General features: G+C 39.9%; 2 protein-coding genes across 10 annotated transcripts in view; one reads left to right on the forward strand and one right to left on the reverse strand.

Moving 5' to 3' along the window:
- Positions 1 to 33: 33 nt before the first annotated feature.
- CCP110 (centriolar coiled-coil protein 110) lies at positions 34 to 16779 on the reverse strand. Of its 9 annotated transcripts, none has more exons than XM_027885384.1 (16): positions 16510 to 16779; positions 16051 to 16370; positions 14958 to 15114; positions 13825 to 13953; positions 11257 to 12874; positions 10771 to 10895; positions 10456 to 10639; positions 9632 to 9768; positions 9164 to 9280; positions 8805 to 8906; positions 8424 to 8540; positions 8156 to 8235; positions 7510 to 7572; positions 6536 to 6595; positions 5885 to 5967; positions 34 to 2316 (listed from the first exon to the last, which is right to left on the reverse strand). In XM_027885384.1, exons 3-16 carry the CDS (start codon positions 15102 to 15104, stop codon positions 2264 to 2266), a joined length of 3015 nt encoding a protein of 1004 aa, XP_027741185.1. In that variant the 5' UTR covers positions 15105 to 15114; positions 16051 to 16370; positions 16510 to 16779; the 3' UTR covers positions 34 to 2263. The 9 variants fall into 9 exon arrangements, with proteins under 9 accessions (XP_027741185.1, XP_027741186.1, XP_027741187.1 ...); XM_027885385.1 differs by lacking the exons at positions 16051 to 16370; positions 16510 to 16779 and adding exons at positions 4849 to 4894; positions 15369 to 15439; XM_027885386.1 differs by lacking the exons at positions 16051 to 16370; positions 16510 to 16779 and adding exons at positions 4841 to 4894; positions 15369 to 15439.
- Positions 15638 to 17813, forward strand: part of GDE1 (glycerophosphodiester phosphodiesterase 1) — a 9909-nt gene continuing 7733 nt past the window's right edge. The window contains exon 1 of the mRNA XM_027885412.1: positions 15638 to 16125. Within this exon, the coding sequence (XP_027741213.1) occupies positions 15638 to 16125 (488 nt within the window). The remainder of the gene's footprint in view (positions 16126 to 17813) is intronic.

Below are 17813 nucleotides of genomic sequence, written 5' to 3' on the forward strand. Positions count from 1 at the left end.
GGGAGCGGCGGGAAAAGGAACAGAAAGGCAGTGCTCGTTAAAGATTCAAAGTTTATTGTGCAGAATGCTTTAAGTAAAAAGCAAGACTGGTGAGAAAAAAAAAAAAAAACGAAATAAAAGTATAAAAATAAATAGACTTTTGTAATGGTATCACAATTTCACACAAAATAAAAAGATAAATATGTATAAATACAAAACATCAAGTACAAAAACAAAGTCTGGCACTTGCCAAGAGAAAGGCCTCATGAAAGTTAAAAAAAACACCAACCTTGTGCTATAGTGTTTTATTACACAGTGGAAGCATGCTTAAAGATGAAGTTTAGATGTGAAACCCAAGCAGAAACATTCATTTCTACTAACACACTAAACCTATTTGTGCATCAACATAGTACCTATGCTAATAATAAATACATCACATAGAACATTCTTTAAGAACATCAATCCTATATCAATAGCACCTTTTGTCTCCTCTGACACAGGTTACTCTTGTCATTGCTAATTTTAACCCTGTTGCGATGTATTTCACTCCTAAGGAAAGCTGAGAGCCAAAACAGAGCTGCGATGCCCACTGGGTGAGCAGGAAGCTTGCTCTGGGCATTTTCTGTATTACAACTGAGATTTTTAGGCACCACAGCATTTGTATGAAGGAGGCTGGTCCTACACTGGTGAAAACTCTTACAATTTACACTGTTAGGTTTTCAAAGCTGTTAGGCTTCCAAATTAATGCCACAGTAGAGAGCTACTGAGCAGTGTCATTCTTCAAAGTGCTTGGGCAGCATTTTTGCCATTTTCCAAGTACACAGTTTGGGTAATTTACTGCACAGTATAACACACCTGTTTTGAACAACATTACTACCTGCAGAGGACGGACTTGGGGGCAGATAAAAGCTATAACTGGTGCCACAAGCAAGACAATCGCTCATCACTGCTATGAAGGTGCTGTCCTCATCCCACCATTAATGTTCCTCTTTCATGCTGACTATTTAACACAACAGAAATTTTCCATCTTTTTTCTCTTATATCCGTGTCAACATGTTACAAAGCCTCCTAAGTTAGTATGTTGAATTCTATCCACACTGGGAAATAACAAAATATAACCTATTTCACATTCAGGCAGTCAGTTCTCTACTGATATTACAAAAGCAGATCTTTTCTCTCTAGGACTTTGTTAACGTGTCTCAAGTTCATTAAAAGCAGGTATAGAATTATGCTCCCCTCAAGTTGATGGATAATATCCATCAGTTGGAAGACTGAAGTAAAACATGAGCATGATCATTTAACGTTAGATATTCATAAATACGAAAGTCTTTGTAGGGATTTGATAGGGATTCCCCCTCCCCCAAAATCATGAATTCAGTACAAGGGCCTGTTTGATCATGGTAGAAGAGAAACTCCTTAGGAAAACTTGTAACTGTCATCAATGAAATGTAACATATCCAAATTACTATTATGGACTGAAATTACTATTTAAGTCTGAGACAGTAAAACAATTGAAATCTTGCCTTCTTGAGCTTTTGTAGAACATACACGTCTCCATCGTGGCCAAATGCTGCTTCCATAAGAAAATGCAGTAGACATCAGGGTAAAAAAGTCTCAGGACTCGTGGTGGTGGTGATTTATCACAGATAAAAATGCACAGTTTTGGTTTAGTCAATGAAAGTAGGTCCGTCTGCCCAGCAGTGAATCTGGATCCATGTCTGTCCAGTTTAGCAGAAATGCAAAACATTTTAGGTCATTAGTACTGAAATTGAGGTTAATCTCATTCATACAGAAAGTACATTCAAAACGGCTGGTGACAAATTCACTTATAGGTTTGGAGGTTTTTTTCCCATTTAACTGCTTTAACTTTATGGTATGAAACTGAATATATACCCATGACTGACTAGTGGTGGCAATCATACACAGAAATTGCAGTTTATGTAATCAAAAAGCATATAGCAGACACAAGAATTAGAAAGTGTGAAAAAGTCACAAACTACCTTCATGCTGCCCTGTGGTGGTCTTTAAATAAACAAGACTATGAATGTGTACGCACTAGTATTAACATACAATAAGTTCTAACATGCAATTTTTCCACAAGTATTAGAACTTCAAAGTCCTTTATTACTTCAATATCATTGTATTAATGTGTCATCTGAAAATGACAAAGCAGGTTTGTAATTTCTAAATATACATATACGTAAAGAAGATGCAATATTTAAAATCAGTGCTGAGAATGCCTTCAGTAAAAAACAGTCAGTTTATCCTAGTGAGTGCTGTCTTCTTAAATTGTCACAACATTTGGCTTCTTTCTTTGGGTTCTTCCTGCATATGCTCCTAAAAATAAGTAGAAACGTTACAATTTTACAATTAATAGTACTGGATTTCACAACAGGATTATCAAAATAAAATAGCTCAAAAAGTTTAGGACAATTTTTTTAAAGCAGTATTATGTATTCAGTGATTACTTTTAAAATGACAATTTTCATAATGTTACACTCAGAATACCTTAGAAAAAATCACATATAGTTTTGAAAGTTCTGACATTTTATAGCACTGCCTCCTGCAATAAGCATTCCAAAGTGTTTTCTGCTACTGTAAAACATCTACAACTACAATTCATATGTTTTTAAAAGAACTGTCACATCACCAAGACAATAATTGACTGATAGGTTTAACTATACCAAGCACTACTTTTAAACAATCAATTAAAAAATATTATACAAATCAAATACTTAAGATAACTTTCCTTTTCTCCAGCTGCCACATCAATTAAACCAAGAGACAGTTGTAGGTTTCCATAAGTCAATACAGACAACCAGAATTAGAAATGCAGTATGAATAAGGACATCAGGCACAGCCCTCATAAAAGGAAGGCTGCTCAAGTACAAAAATAATAAATAAGTCTTTACACGGGGAACAAGTATATACATACATATATTAAAAATCCATATTGTACTACACATAGCACAAGTATCTTCCAGTAATAAGGGTTCAGCACTGCAAGCCGCTAAAAAGTAGCACAACTCAGCATTCATTAGGTTCAAGCAGTTACCCAGAGTGTGCAGCAGTGTGAGCAAACATTTACACAAAGCAGTGGAAATCGTACCACAGGGTGCAGAGCGGTGGGAATGGAAGACAGCCATGGAAGAGAAATGACTACCAGGCAAGTAAATGAATGTGACAAAGAAGTGCCAGTCCTTTTCAGGCTCTTCAGTTACTCTTGGTCAGAGCTGCAGTGGTTACTTACAGGTATCCAAGGGCTACATTCAGCACAGGGCAAAGAAGCTTTGGAAACACCCAGAAATCTCACCACAGCAGGATCCCTCACACCTCAATAGGTTCCCACTACACAAAAGGCATTCTCGCTGGCCCAGTACTCTCCAGTGCTGGACTCTTCAGCTCACCTGTGATCTTGTAGGACAACCAGGCTGACAGGCATGGTGCTTTATTAGTGATTTAACACTACCCTTTAACTCTCTTCAAGTGCCCTCCGAGATACATAAAAACCTCACACAAATAATAGGATATTATACATTAGTTTATGGAAGTGCAAAAAACCCCCAGCAATCCAGACTAAGGAACTGCAGAAGGCAAATTTGATTAAAAAGAGTGACAGTCTTTTGGAATACAATTATCACCCAACCTTTTCCAGTGGCAAGCACATTTAGGCCTCTCTCCTGGGACAAAGGACAGACCTGCTATTCACACACCAGGTCTGAGGCTTCCTGGTGTGAACACTGACACACTTCTCAGCACACACCTCCTCACACTGCCCTGCTCAGCCACACAGGCGTGCAGGAGAGACCACACTGGGCCAAGTGCTGCCACCACCCAAACACTCCATGTGCCTCATGCCCTGTATTTCTTTTCCACAGAAGAAGAAATTAGGTAGAAACAGAGGAGATGAGTAGGTCTAGTTGTAGGAGCAACCTGATCTCAACCACCTTCTTTCTAACAAAATCAGGCCCCATTAAATGTGCTGCCTGGCCCAGCTTGCAGGCAATTGACTGAACGCCTTGGTCCTATCTAAACTAATTAAATTTAATAAATAAATAAATAAATAAATAAATAAATAAAGCAAATAAGACTCTTTACTGATTCACAAGTTGGTACTTCTGTCTTTAGCTCAGAACTTTGGACTGAAGGAGTAAAAAACAAGAAAAAACTGAATTTAGGATTCCCAGTTGATTCCTAAACAAAATGCCTTCTTCCCAGAAAAAGACAACAACCAGTCACAGTGGTATTAAAGCTACAAAGCACTTTGCAGACAGAATTTAAAACAACAATCAGGAGAAAGAAGAAAAAAAGTTGGATGAGTATATTATTATATTCTTCAGAGCGTTTGTCTCATATCTAAGTTGAATACATTTATGGTAGCTGTATTCGACTAATCCTCCTTTCCTTTTTGTCCCTCTAATAAGTACAATTTGTTAGTCATACTGCCAGACCTTTCACTATTCACATTTTACCCATTCCTTTAGAAATAGGTTAGATTACTTGTACTAAATGAATAGTAATGTGTAGTCCCTGTTCTCCAGCACTCTCAACTACTAGTTAATAGCAGACATTATTGCAAATTTGCAGATGAAAACTTGCCTTAATGGCTACCTCTGGTTGCCAAAATTATACTGCTAACTTTACTTTCTTCTTTATATTTCAGGGAGACTATTTATTATTTTTGATAATTTTTCTGCAGTGTCACTGAACACAGCTGAACAACTGCCTTGCTCCACTTTAATGGTGACAGCACTGCCAGGGGAATTGACAGCAGAAACATAAAATAAACCCTGGTTGTCATCTCATTTTTTGCTATTTTATCTTCCCTTCTCTCTAAAATGTCACATATATACATGCATACTGCCTTACTATACATCCTTCTGTAGCCACTTCTCTTGACTTCACGAAGTAATATCTGGGGAAACATCACATTTAAACAGTGTAAAACACACTGCACTAAAACTTGCATTCTCTGGAGCAGGAATGAATAAGGATTTCCCTTATAAGAAAGCTTTGATACTTAATACATAAAGATAACTCAAATCACTACAGAAAACAGTCAGAATCCTACCACATCACACATTTGCCTCATTGAGCCCCCAAATTCCCAATTTTTATACTTGCCTTGTGGAGAGTATAAAACTCTCTATATTATATAGAGTATATTTATACTCTCCTTTGAGAAAAAAAGTGTAATCCAGCTCTTAAACAGTTTTAAAACTTTACCTTTTGATCAGTTGAGGCTTGTCACTTAAGAAATTTAAAATCTGATTAAAAAATAGAAACTGTGTAAGATGTTTCATAGTGTTTTATTCCCTTCATGCCTGAACAGGCTGAAAATAGAGAGGTTCAGCACTGTTATAAAATCTTTTTATTTAAAGGCAACCAATCAATTGTCTCCATCTGCAAGCATGGGAATATTCCACTTTTAACCTTGGGTCACTAAGACTCACACATGCTGTAAGATGCTACAGTAATATATATACTTTTAGGACTGTATGATGACTGAACACCCAGTGATGAGTCTGGAACTGTCCTTCCTGTCCTTTCAACAGACATGTGTACAGAACTAAGACTTAAATGACATGAGATTCTAACCCAAGTCTACTTTGACTACAATCAGTTTCTCAACAGTTACAGTGAACGTGTCTGGCGATCTCTTTTATGACTGGGCATCTGGTGAGTGAAAGCAAATGAGCTGTGCAGCACATTCTATATACTATGTTTATAGAATCTGAAAGTGGATGGTTAAGTCACCAGTCCATGTTTGTTGAAGAGATAGGTTAGATTTAAGACATAGCAAAGCAGATGCGCAAGGAAAGGAAAACAATATATTGCCCATTTACTTTGTCTAGATACTAGTAACTTATTTACTATAAGATCCAAGCACCAATTTTCTACACACCTGAAACAGCCTTGTTAGACACTCTGCTCTCTGAGGCCTTCTTTCTATTATGCTCAACCCCATTCACTGAGGTCTTAAGGGTGCTAATTAAATATAAAAGAGTTAATAAGTCACTTGCAACAAAGTTGAAAGGCTGTATAGAAAAACATGAGACACTATCAAACTGTTTGTAAAAATGTTTTCATGCTAATGCCCCACAGAGCCTCCTCCTGAGTACGTGTGCAGTTTCTATCAACATTATTATGTCTTACACAGATACATTAAGCAGGAGAACATATCCCCATGAATGGATTTTAAAAAAACTCTATTCAAGAAACTGATTCTGTTCAGACACTGTGACATTACAGTATACATATAAAAATACACACATTTCATTAAGTGGAAGCAAAGCTTCATGGAATGAATGTTACAAATAGAAATGTTGGAACACAGTGTAAATGAAGACATACAGAAGAGGGTGACAACACTAAGTATTTTCTTGCAGTATAAAGTCTAATAAATCTTCATCACCGTCTCAAAATACTGGAAGAAGTAATTATTTTTACTTTGAACAACAGTTACACGAGTATGTGTAAATCTTACTGAGCTCACTGTACTCTTGTGCTTTGCATTTACTTTCATCTTTAGGCTATAAACACGCTGTGCTCTTACCCTTGTCTGCAAAGCAGTCTATGAACTGGGGCATTCTGTCCTTGGTTTGGTTGAAGTATGCTGTTAAAACACAAACCTTTATTAGTGCTTTTTCCCTTTAAAAATAAAAGCCTCATAAGGATTACTGAATTATGCATCATGTTTCACACAGCAAATTTCAGCAAGGCTAACAGCTTTGGTAATGCACATGACTTGTAGGCAAAGTGGCTGGAATTAAAATCCCAGAACAGGATTACTACTTCCACTACTTAAAACAAAGAAACAAAAAACCCACACAGATAGAACCCCCTGAACAGTGCCCTGGGTTCCCAGTCACTGCTAAAGACATCCAGGAAAAAAGGACTGAGTCACACTAGTCACTGAAGACTGAACTGCATGAGTAGACAGCATGTCTTCAAAGTTTTTGGGTAAACACGGGATAAAAATTGTTTTTAAGGGATGCCAGGTATCTGACTTTTTATACTAGAAAAAGGTGCAGATAGGCCTCATAAGAGAGCAGCTGCTGTCTTTCTGAACAGCATGCACTGAACACTGTAATTTCTGTGATCTAAGCAAACAATCATACAATCAAGGAGCAAGCACTTTCCTCACAACAGAGAGCCACTTCTTTCCTGACAGCTTCCTAAGGATAAGCATTATCAATGATTCATTGCAAAGTAAAGGGTATCAGGAAAAGTAGTAGTGCCAAACTGAAGCTTAACAGTGTATCTCAGAGAAAAACCTTGAACCTTACCACAGAGACTTAAAGCCATAAATAAATAATTTCTGAAGATAAAATTTTAGAACTGACTCTGAAGAAAACAAATCTTTTCTAACGAGCTAATAAACCCCTTTCTTAGGTCATGCTTAACCAGATTTCATTACTTTCCATCATAATAATACCAGGAATTGAGCTGATTGATGGCAAGCCAGAAATACAGATCACAAAATCACAGTTTCTTGAAAGCATCCAAATACCAGTAACCATCACCCACCGGCTTTCAGGAGTTTTTTGTTTTATGATTATTTTTTTACTTGGTATTCCCATTTCTGAAGCCCTAGAGAAACAAAAGTATTGAAACACATTTCAATTATAAATTCATCATCCAGGTCTTGAACAGAAACACTCTAGAGAAAGCCTACAACAGGAACTACACCTACATGTGCCAGAGCAGTACTACAGATTATCACTTCTTTACTCAGGAGCAAGTGTAACACAACTCTTCACTGTGTTGAAGGATAATGCCTGCTACCATTCCCCAAAAAACTTTGCTAAAGATACTCTATCAAGTAGCTCTATTGCCAGGCACTTCAAATGGATAAAATCATCTAGAGCCCACTTTACAATTTACAAATTCAACCATGAACTAAGCACCCACCACTGGAATCTAGCACAAATGCTCAACGTGAACAAACATTTTTCTCCTGTACAAACAAGAAGTCTCTTAAAATTAAGAGCAAAATACTACTAGCAAGACTCCAAACACCTGGACAGCTTTTTATTCATTCTTCCTAGGAGAGATGTTAGCTTGCAAAGAAGCTGTTACTCCAAAAACTTCCTGTCACAATTTCCTATGCCTCCTACTCATCATTTTGCACCCTGCCTCCCTCCTCAAGTCCCAAGGGGAGAACAGCACATACTTCATGTACTTCTTCCTGTCCAGAGATTTCTGTGTAGCTGTTGAAAGTGTCACTCGCTCTCTCGGGCTCTTTATTTTATCCTAAAAAAAAAAAAAAAAAAAAAAAAAAAAAAAAAAAAAAAAAAAAAATTTGGAGAAAGTTACTTGCAAAAGCATTTAAAATTTAGATTTAAGAAACATTTTAGGGTGCAAATAAGAATCTTTTAAGTGTAAAATGATTCAGACTCAAAGTCTTAAGATAGTTTTACTTTCTCTGGAACACAACACACCATCTGCCTGAGCATCTTCTCTTTCCGAACTTCACGATCGTGACGCAGAATATTCATCCTTTCTGATGCACCCATTGTAAAAAAGATGTCATGGATGTCATAGAGAGCAGCTCGCAGCTGGAAAGAACAATTAAAATTGTAGTAAAATATTTGGTTGAGGTAACACGCCCATGGTTTTGACCATCCAGCTCTTCTCAAACTAAGCAAAACTCTGCGTAATTTTGAAATCTCTCATTGAGTCAGCACAAAAATGGAGTCTACTCTTCACAGCCGTAGTTTAAATTTTTTACTCTAAACAAAATCACTATCGAGGTTTTAGGTGTTTATATTACAAAAGCAGAATAGCTAGGAAAGGAAAAAAAAAGGTTTAAGTTGTGTCACCTGAGCCATTACTCTTTCATGAAGGGATGCATCTTGTGCTGACACACTTCCCCTTTTCAGTGGGGCTTCAGACTGAAAATTTTTTATGAACTCCACAGTATCCTGGGAAAGATGAGAAAACGAGATAAAGCACCAAGCACAATCCTTCACAACAAAGCAGTTATTACAAACAGTACATGTAGGACATAAATTCTTTGTTTGACCTGGACCTAGGCAATGCAACACTCAAACATGCTCATGTAACAGACATCCCCCAATTCTCCTGAAAGCAGAAAATGCCTGATTTCATCTGTCAATTGAAGGCAGGAACAAAAACAAACAGGAGGAGAAACTGCATAACACAAAAAAGCTGATCTTACTTTCACAGTTTGCTTAAGATGTTTCAGCTTTTCTGTCTGGAGAAGTCTACGAGTGAGAAATCCCTTTGCCACAGCAGTGATCTTATCAAACTTCATTTGTATCTCTGGACTGAAAACCTTAAAAAAAAAAAAAACCAAAACAAAAAAATACTTCTTAAACTTTTGACTAAAAAAGGAAGAATTATGAATTATTTCTCAAATAACATCAATCACATGAGAGAAGTTCTCAAGTAAGAAACAAGCTGTTAATAAAGTTTTGGCTAGGACAAAAGGACCCACTGTAATTCAGAAGAAGCAATATATTTTTATATGATTATTTTGAATATATGAATGAGAAAAATATCCTATAGTTGACATAGAAAAGGATTTTCTGTGAGATTTATTACTGCACAGTTATTATAGTTACCAGCCTCTTACAAAAACATGGAGGTTTTTTTAAGATATAAATAAATCTTTTTTTTTTCTTACCTGAGACCACCTAGTTTTGATTCTATTAGTTGGTCTGGATACTGAGGTTTTTATGACTCCACTACCTGATGGTCCCCAGAGAAAGAAGGAAGTTTCACTTGTCGAAGAAAAGGTGTTGGGTGTTGTTTGAGCAAAACCTGCATGCAAAGCAGAGCACAGAGTTCAGCACACACTTCTGCCAATAAAGTAATGACTACGTCTGTGTATGCACTCGGCTTGGGGGTAGCAGCTTTGTTGACAAGGTAAATTATAGCCAAGAAGCAACCTGAATATTTCTGATTCATATCTGTGCAAGATTTGCTAAATAGAAGACAGAACAAAACACTACATAACGTTCTGGAATAGGTGAGAGGTGTTCCATCAGCTATAGCTGCACTGTCTTGCACTCAAGATCCCGTGACAGAGCCCTTCTAAACCATCTACACAAATGCAACCACCCTGCCCACTGCTGTGCAGCTACACAGCACGAGGATGAACCTTCTGGGACATGACGCAAATCCACATCCTCATCCTTGATCAAAAGAGTTTATTCTTGGCTTGTTTTCCTTGAATGTACCCTGTAACAGTTACATAACAAGTACAGTACCTGGAACAGTTTGAGGATGGCTGAATCTGTGCTAAATGCCAGTGACACAAAGACACAGCACAGACTTTGTTCCACGTGTGCTGTCCACACCTGAGGGCAGCAGCTGTCTGTGTATCCTGACCAGCCCTGGGGCAGGAACACTGCACTGATCAGTACAGTGGGACAGCTAGTCCAGCCAAACATTGTAGAACAAAAGATATCACAACACTTAATCTATATTCTTCCCTCCCAGTTTTACCAATGCTGGTGGAGTTTGTGTTATGGACTGTCTCCAGCTGAGACTGCACACTTTCCAGCAAGCCATTTTCACTTTTTTTTCTCCACTCCAACTCCATCCTACTGTTAATATTCACTTTGGAAATCTCTATTTCCGTTGTAGTAACCTTCTTTCCTTTCAACTTTCTCTCCTGCTCTTCCAGTTCCTACAAAAGGAAGATTCAACCATGAGACTAACTCTGCAAAGCAACAGAACACATATTTAAACCCAACTGCTTCCTGACAAACTTCCACACAACACACAACCTTTGCTTAGAATTTCTCCTTTCAGCCTTACCTTCTGCAGTTTCTCCTGTTCTCTCTCTTGTTCAGCTATCAGAATCGACAGTTGCTGTGCATGCTGTTCTTCAAGTCTCTTTCTCATTTCTTCAAAGGCCAACATTTTAGTTTTTAAAATATCTTCTGAAAAAATGCATAACAAAGAATCAAATATTAAATAACTTCTATATGGTCTTTGCCAGAGACATACATCCTTTATTGGAAGTAATTTGCATCATCAGTAAAAAATAAAAAAGATGTCTTTGACATCAGGTTTCCTTCGGTTAGGTAAGGTAAAGAACCTCATAATTTACTGCAGTCCTTCAAAATATTTGCATGGCCATATTGGTGGGCTAAGCACATGCACTGAAATATTAGCCTTTTTATATAAATACATACTTAGAAACACTAACGACTAACAACCACTGGTGTTTTTTATAAAATATTTATAAACTGAGAAGTAAGCAGCACTGAGAAGTGACCCTCAACTGCAGGAAGTATTTACCTTTTGCCATACTTTCAGGGGCAATGTAAACTGATTCCACAGGATATTTCTGTTCTTGCAACCACTGCTTCTCTTGTTCTTCCATTCCAACTCTCAGAATACAGGAACTGGTTTCTGTTTGGCAGTTGTTGGGGTCCAAATCAAGTCTGCGTTTCACCTTCTCAAAATTTTCTGGAACCTGCTCATTTGCCGAGGAAACACTCGGAGTATCCATCTGCTGTCGCACGTTCTTGCTCTGCATTAGCAGCGGAGATGGGGTTTCGACGTCGTAAGATTTATTGAGTTCCACTGTGGAGTTTGATTTAGTGTTTTCTGGCAAAACAGGTGCTTTCACTTCATTCCCAGCTGGGATCTTCTGTGTTACTGCAGACTGACTGATGGCAAACGGCTCAGTCAGTTTTGGAGCAATGATGTTAGTACTGGTCTCTACTCTATATGGGCCTCTGCTGTCCAGCACCACCTGCCCTTCCACCGTAGCCGACACCATTCCTTTGCTTTCCCAGAGCCCAAAGGAATGGCGATTCGGTTTGCCAACACCCAACCCATCACCAGGGCCTGAAGAATTCCTGTTGACACCAGGAACTCTGCCAGGGCAAACCATGTTGAAGTCCATCATGAACTTTGGAACTGATTCGGACACGTTATTTTTATCTGCAATGTCTTGCATGATTAAATCCATGGCTCTGCCCTTGCCTTTAGGACTTAACTCGTAGGCATTCACAGGGTTATTTATAATGATGTGTCCCATTGATAAAGGTCTTGGGCGCCGTCGGTGCATTTTAGGGCTCATGCTCGGCTCTGGGCTTGGCAATTTGGCATAGGAGCCTGTGAGGCTCCTGACAATGCTACTGTCACGCTCAAACATAGAATTCTTTTTAAATTCTTCATCTGAATCTGAATCCACCAAAGGGGGTGTTCCAACTCTCATAGGTATGTCCACTTTAGAAAAACTGGATAAAGTTGTGTTATTTGTGTTTGTAGAGGCACCTTGGAGAAGGGTATTTGACTTATTAAGACTGGGCTTATCAAGCGTCTGAGCAGCGCAACTTCTGCCTGTAAGTTTTGCTCTTTCTTTCGCAGAGTCGGTGGTTTTAACAGCGTCATTTTCTTTATCTGAATGACTTTCACTCACGCTCCTCTTTGAACTGCCTTTTGAGGTACGCTTGGTTTGCTCTCTCTCTATGTACTCCCTGGATTTCTTTATCAGGTTCTGAAGGCTCATTACACATGGATCTTGGACATCCTCATCCGACGGTGACCCCGCTCGTCCCTCTTGCTTTTGCAGAGCATGTGACATGAGTTTGTGACACACCTTGTCAGGGGAGGCTGCCCTCAGACAAGAGACGTCTTTCAAGAAGCAACGCTCACTTTGCTTTGAAGAAACATCTTCTGTTGCTTTAACTACTTCTGTTACATTTGATGTCCTCTGCCCTGCGGTACCTGATGGTGCAAGTTCTGGTGTCTTTTCCAGCTCTGTGGGACCATGTCCTTCAGGAGAACATGCCAAACTGACATCTGATGGAGCTGTGAAGTCACTCAAAGCTTTTGAATCTGAATCGGGGCAAGAATTCTCAGCCTCCGGTGCATTCACATCACTCACATTAAGTCCTTTCTTCATCTACAAATGCAAATTGAAAAAAACCAACGAAACAAAAATTTTCAATGAAATCTCAGATTCCTGCAAACTTCACCTCAATTTAAAAAATAAAAATTAATTTTAAAAAGTATTAAAATAAGTAACACCTTACAACCAATAAAAATTTTCAGTTCAACTGTTACTGATTTCCTAGTAATTACATAATACAGAGTTCTTTGCAATGAGAAAGAGGTCACTGGAATTAAAATATAAATTTGAATGATGGTCCACAACTTATTTTTGTATTGAATGTATGTTCCTGGTCTACAGGTCAAACCCCAAGCCAGATGACTGTTGCCACATACACTCCAGTAAACAATGCAAAGCAGTGTTGTTTGCCACCTTGGTAACTCAACAAACTCAGTGTTAACTGTACTTGCTTAAGCGAGTTGGTTGCATTACAACTGTTTCTAGGACAACTCCTTGATTAGATATATTTATTAGTCTTTTCAATTTAAAATTCTACTAAATCCACTGCTGAAGCAGCGAAGGAAACAAAACCATTTCAGTATAATTGTAAAGCACACAACAGAATTACAAATTGAGAAGGTAATTTTAATTCTGTAATCGCAAGGTTGAATATAGATTATTTTCTATTATACTGTAAGCTTGCAAATAAAGCAAGTTGTAACACCAGGGGTTTGTTAATTTGTGTTTACAATCTAGTTGATTCCAACACAGCTACAAAAGCAACATTGTGGTCTGTCTTTTGCATATAGCAAAACAAGCACTGAAAAGCAAGTCCCCTCCCTTACAGTGAGTATCACTAAATAATCAATTATCAGGACATGTAGCATGAAATACCAGCAAATGCTGATTGTGGAAAGTTAACTGGCATTAATTTCAGAAGAGTTAAACCCCAGCACTTTCTCAAAACGTCTTAAGCAGAGGTTTTCTGTAAAGCTATGAGGTGGCTTTGGACTAAACACTACCTGGACATTTTCTACAATCTCCTGGACACGATTCAGTAAAGCTCTGTTCCGGGAGTTCCGTTTCCTGGTCTCTAGGTCCAGTGCTTTCTCCTTATATTGTTGTATTTCCTTTTTCTTTTCAAGGCTAAGCTGCAAAACAGAGTGTAAGAAACTGATTTATATCATTAAATGCAAATTTCAATACAGAATTACAGAAGTAAATTAGAAAAAAAATCAAGAGAACAAAACAATTAGAAGAATAACAATCATCTGAGACTTTGTGCACCTGTTAAATTCCAGCTTCTTGTCAACCAATTATATCTTTTTTTAAGAGAAGATGCACAAAATACCTTCTTGGCACACATGTAAATGAATATGAATTTAAAATGTCCATTATAAAAAATTTCCATGAGCATTACATGCTAAATTACCAATCTAACACAGGATTCAGACATTTTTTCTACCAAACCTTACAATATCCACCCATCTGTAAATTAAGAATATGACAATCTATCCTTCAGTCTACAATTTCTATCATGACTTTTGGACATCATTGTTAGAGTCTCTTTCCATTCATACTTCCCATCATACAAACAAGAAGTCAGCTGCAGCACTGCAGGAACTACCAACAGTCTTCAGCTTGGCTCTGTTTGCATTAGCACAGAATGACTTAATATAATTGATGAGTCTGTGAAATACATTACAGGAAGATGCAAACACATGCAAAAAAAATTTACTTAAAAGCTTTTAAACTATTTTTCAGTATTTCCTGTTTTCACTTTTTTTTTTTTGACACTGTTAAACTAACTCACATGTTCAGTATGGGAAATGTCACTATGGTTTTATGTAAAGTTAAGCCCCGCTATAACATTTGACTGTTGAAAACCACAAACATTTGTGCTCCCCTTATGAAGATAACAAATCTCCAGAAATTGCAGGCAAAGCAGTCAATGTGGGAAAAAAAAAAAAGTACATTTTACCCATTTACTTTTTAAGATGAAGGTTAGGAATGCTTAGAACACACTAAGCAGCAGGCCAGATGATAGCTCATCCAGATATCTTCATCAGAATCATTACAAGTGCACATCAAAGCTAGTGCCAATAGCAGAGTTGGCACACCAGGCAGGAAGGGCAGGAGGGGAAAAAGGCCTTACCAGAGGGGAGAGCACAGGCACTCCATAGAAATGAATGAGGGAGATATTTTTGTGCTGAACAGTAAAAGAAGTTTCTCCTTTTATTGCCTCTTCTTGGATTCTGGAAAGATGCTTCTTACAGAATATTTCATAGTCCTCCATCTTCATGTTAACTAAGCTGCAAAGAATAATAATGTTACTCCTCCATATACCTCAAAGACCTTGAAGAGAAAACAACATCACAACTATTTCTGTGTCACTACACTCTGGGAAACAAATTCTACACCAAAAAACGGAATCTATTTCTCTTCTTCCTATCATTAACAAAAGCTGGAAAGCTGTTCCTTATTTTCCCCATAACAGAATCTGCACATATGAGCAAAAAATGGTGATCACAGGTACGTAAGATAATGAGGATTTACTGAACTACACCTGCTACAGATAATCTTAATTTCCATCGAAGACTAAACCTTTGATGTCTTCCACAACAATCGGACAAGATCCTATGTAAAAAACAATAAATAAAATTGCAGCCGAATTGAAAAACAATTAAAAAAAGAAAGGCAAAAAAAAATGCTGGTATTAAAGAAAGAACAGCATTTATGATTAGGAGGCTGACAGGCATTTGTGTCTTACTCCCGTGAGCCTCCGTCCCGATATGGAGTATACATATGTCTGTATGAAGAGACGCCAATATCTATATGGAAAAAACCCACCCCAAAGATAAATTACAGATAAAAGCGCCTACATATCTGACACTGCCCGTCCCCACCGGAGCGAAAACCCAGAGCCAGCAGCGCCCGGCAAGGCCTGGCAGCGCTTTGTTCCCTCGCTCCGGCCCCAGACACCGAGCCCGGCCCAGGCCGGGGCCGCTGCCTCGCACTTCCCGCGGCCCTCCCCGCCTCGGCCGCCGTGCCCCCGGCCCCCCGCACGGCCCCGGCCCCGCTCGGTACCTGCGTGGGGCTCGCACCCGGCCGGCCCCGCTCCCGCTCCCGCTGCCCCCGCGCTCCCCGGCAACCGCCGCGCACCCGCCCGGCCGCGGGCCCCGCCAGCCCCGCCCCGCTCCGCCCCTCGCGGCGCTGCCTCCCCCGCCACCCGCGATCCAGGGACAAACCCCTCGGCTCGGCCTGTCGCGGTGTGCAGAGCGCTCCCCTCAACAGAGCCCGCGGGGCAGCTCTGCCGGGCTTAGGCGAGCGCCCAGCAAAGGCAGCCCCGGCTCAGAGGGATGAGGGGATGGAGCGCCATCCTGCTGCTCTGGTTTCCAACCACTTCCACCCGTAGCTCTCCCAGACAAGTTCCCCTGCCAGCACAGGTGAAGTGTGTTCTGCTTTATCATATTAAACATCACACAGCTGTGCAGTCCTTGTATAGTGCGGTCCTTCTATAGTCAGGACAACAAAGGTGCCGCCGCAGGTATCAGTTTCGCGGAACACGCTGTGATGAGGAAGATAAACGTGAGCACCTGTTCACGAGCTCTGTCAGGACAGCATCCCGGTGTCATTCCAGACACCTTATCCCTCCTGCCCGGCAGCCAGCCGCCAGTCCAGCCAGCCCAGCAGCAGGTAACACTCACCCAACAGGCAGGTCGGGTGGAAGGAAAATCCACACTTGTTTGCCAGCACTTAGCCCAAGCAAAATAAATTCAAATTTATGGAAACATCTAGTTCCCAGTGAGTATTTAGAGCTGTTAAAGCTGTCATTCTTGTTTCAAAAAACAACTTTGTCGTCTGTTACCTCTTCAATGATTGTTGAGGTTTTGGGGTTTTTTTAAATCTTCATCTTTAATCTTAACAAATGCTGTTGTTTATCAAAAGACTTTTTAAACAGGTATGACATCTAATTAGACACTTTATTCATCATCATCATGGCTAGGCTTCGCGAACAAAGATTTGAGAGGGGCTCTACCCACGCTTGCTACAAGCGCGCTGATGGCTAAAAAGGCCAATGCAAGACGGACAAGTCCGGTTGCAGAACGTACAGCAGAAAGACTCCCCAGGTGATATCGACAAGACGCGATTCTTTCTGCGTTGTCTTTTCTCCTCGAGAGTGATCCTGCGTGTGTTCTCAAAAGCAGCAGCAGCGTTATAGATGGTGTGTCTCCAGACCTCCCGATTGGAGGCCAGGGTAGAACAATGGTTGTGGTCAATATTGCCAAGGCTGAGAGATTGTTTCAGGCAGTCCTTGTATCTCCTCTTCAGGCCTCCTCTCTTGCGGCAGCCAGTGGCAAGTTCCCCATAAAGCACGATCTTAGGGAGGCGATGGTCCTGCATCCTGGAGACGTGCCCTGCCCAACGCAGCTGAGTTCTCAGCAGCATGGCCTCAATGCTCGTGGCTGCTGCCTGTTCAAGGACAGACGTGTTGGACACATAGTCAGTCCGGTGGATGTTGAGGATTGTACGGAGGCAGCGCTGATGGAAGCGTTCTAAGAGACGCAAGTGGTGCCGGTAAATGACCCATGATTCAGAACCATATAGAAGAGTAGACAGCACGATGGCTCTGTAAACGCTGACCTTAGTACTTTTCTTCAGGTGTTTGTTTTGCCACACTCTTTTACGGAGTTTACCAAAAGCTCTGTATGCCTTTGCTAACCTGTTGTCTATTTCTGCATCAATCTTACCGTCTGAGGAGATGATGCTTCCCAGGTAATTAAACTGTTGGACTGATTTGAGTGCTGTTTCACCAATGGTGATATGGGGATGATGGAAGACTTCCTGAGGTGCAGGCTGATATAAAACTTCTGTCTTCTTCAAGCTGACTTCCAGACCAAAAAGCTCAGCAGCCTCTGCAAAGCAGGATGTTAAACCCTGCAGAGCTACTTCTGTGTGGGCGACGAGAGCGGCATCATCAGCGTAAAGCAGCTCACGGACAAGATGATTT

Source organism: Empidonax traillii, unplaced genomic scaffold (genome assembly GCF_003031625.1).
Source record: "Empidonax traillii isolate 1590-97213 ecotype Southwest subspecies unplaced genomic scaffold, ASM303162v1 scaffold166:size2381449, whole genome shotgun sequence".
Taxonomy (NCBI): Eukaryota; Metazoa; Chordata; class Aves; order Passeriformes; family Tyrannidae; genus Empidonax; species Empidonax traillii.

What these genes read in the sequence shown, in the direction of transcription:
- CCP110 (XM_027885381.1), bottom strand. Translation starts at nt 15,394, where the DNA reads ATGGAAATTAAGATTATCTGTAGCAG. An exon ending in ATTAAGATTATCTGTAGCAG is followed by an intron (nt 15,115 to 15,368) that starts GTGTAGTTCAGT and finishes TATTCTTTGCAG; the next exon opens with CTTAGTTAACATGAAGATGG. An exon ending in AGACTGCTTTGCAGACAAGG is followed by an intron (nt 5,968 to 6,535) that starts GTAAGAGCACAG and finishes ATATTTAATTAG; the next exon opens with CACCCTTAAGACCTCAGTGA.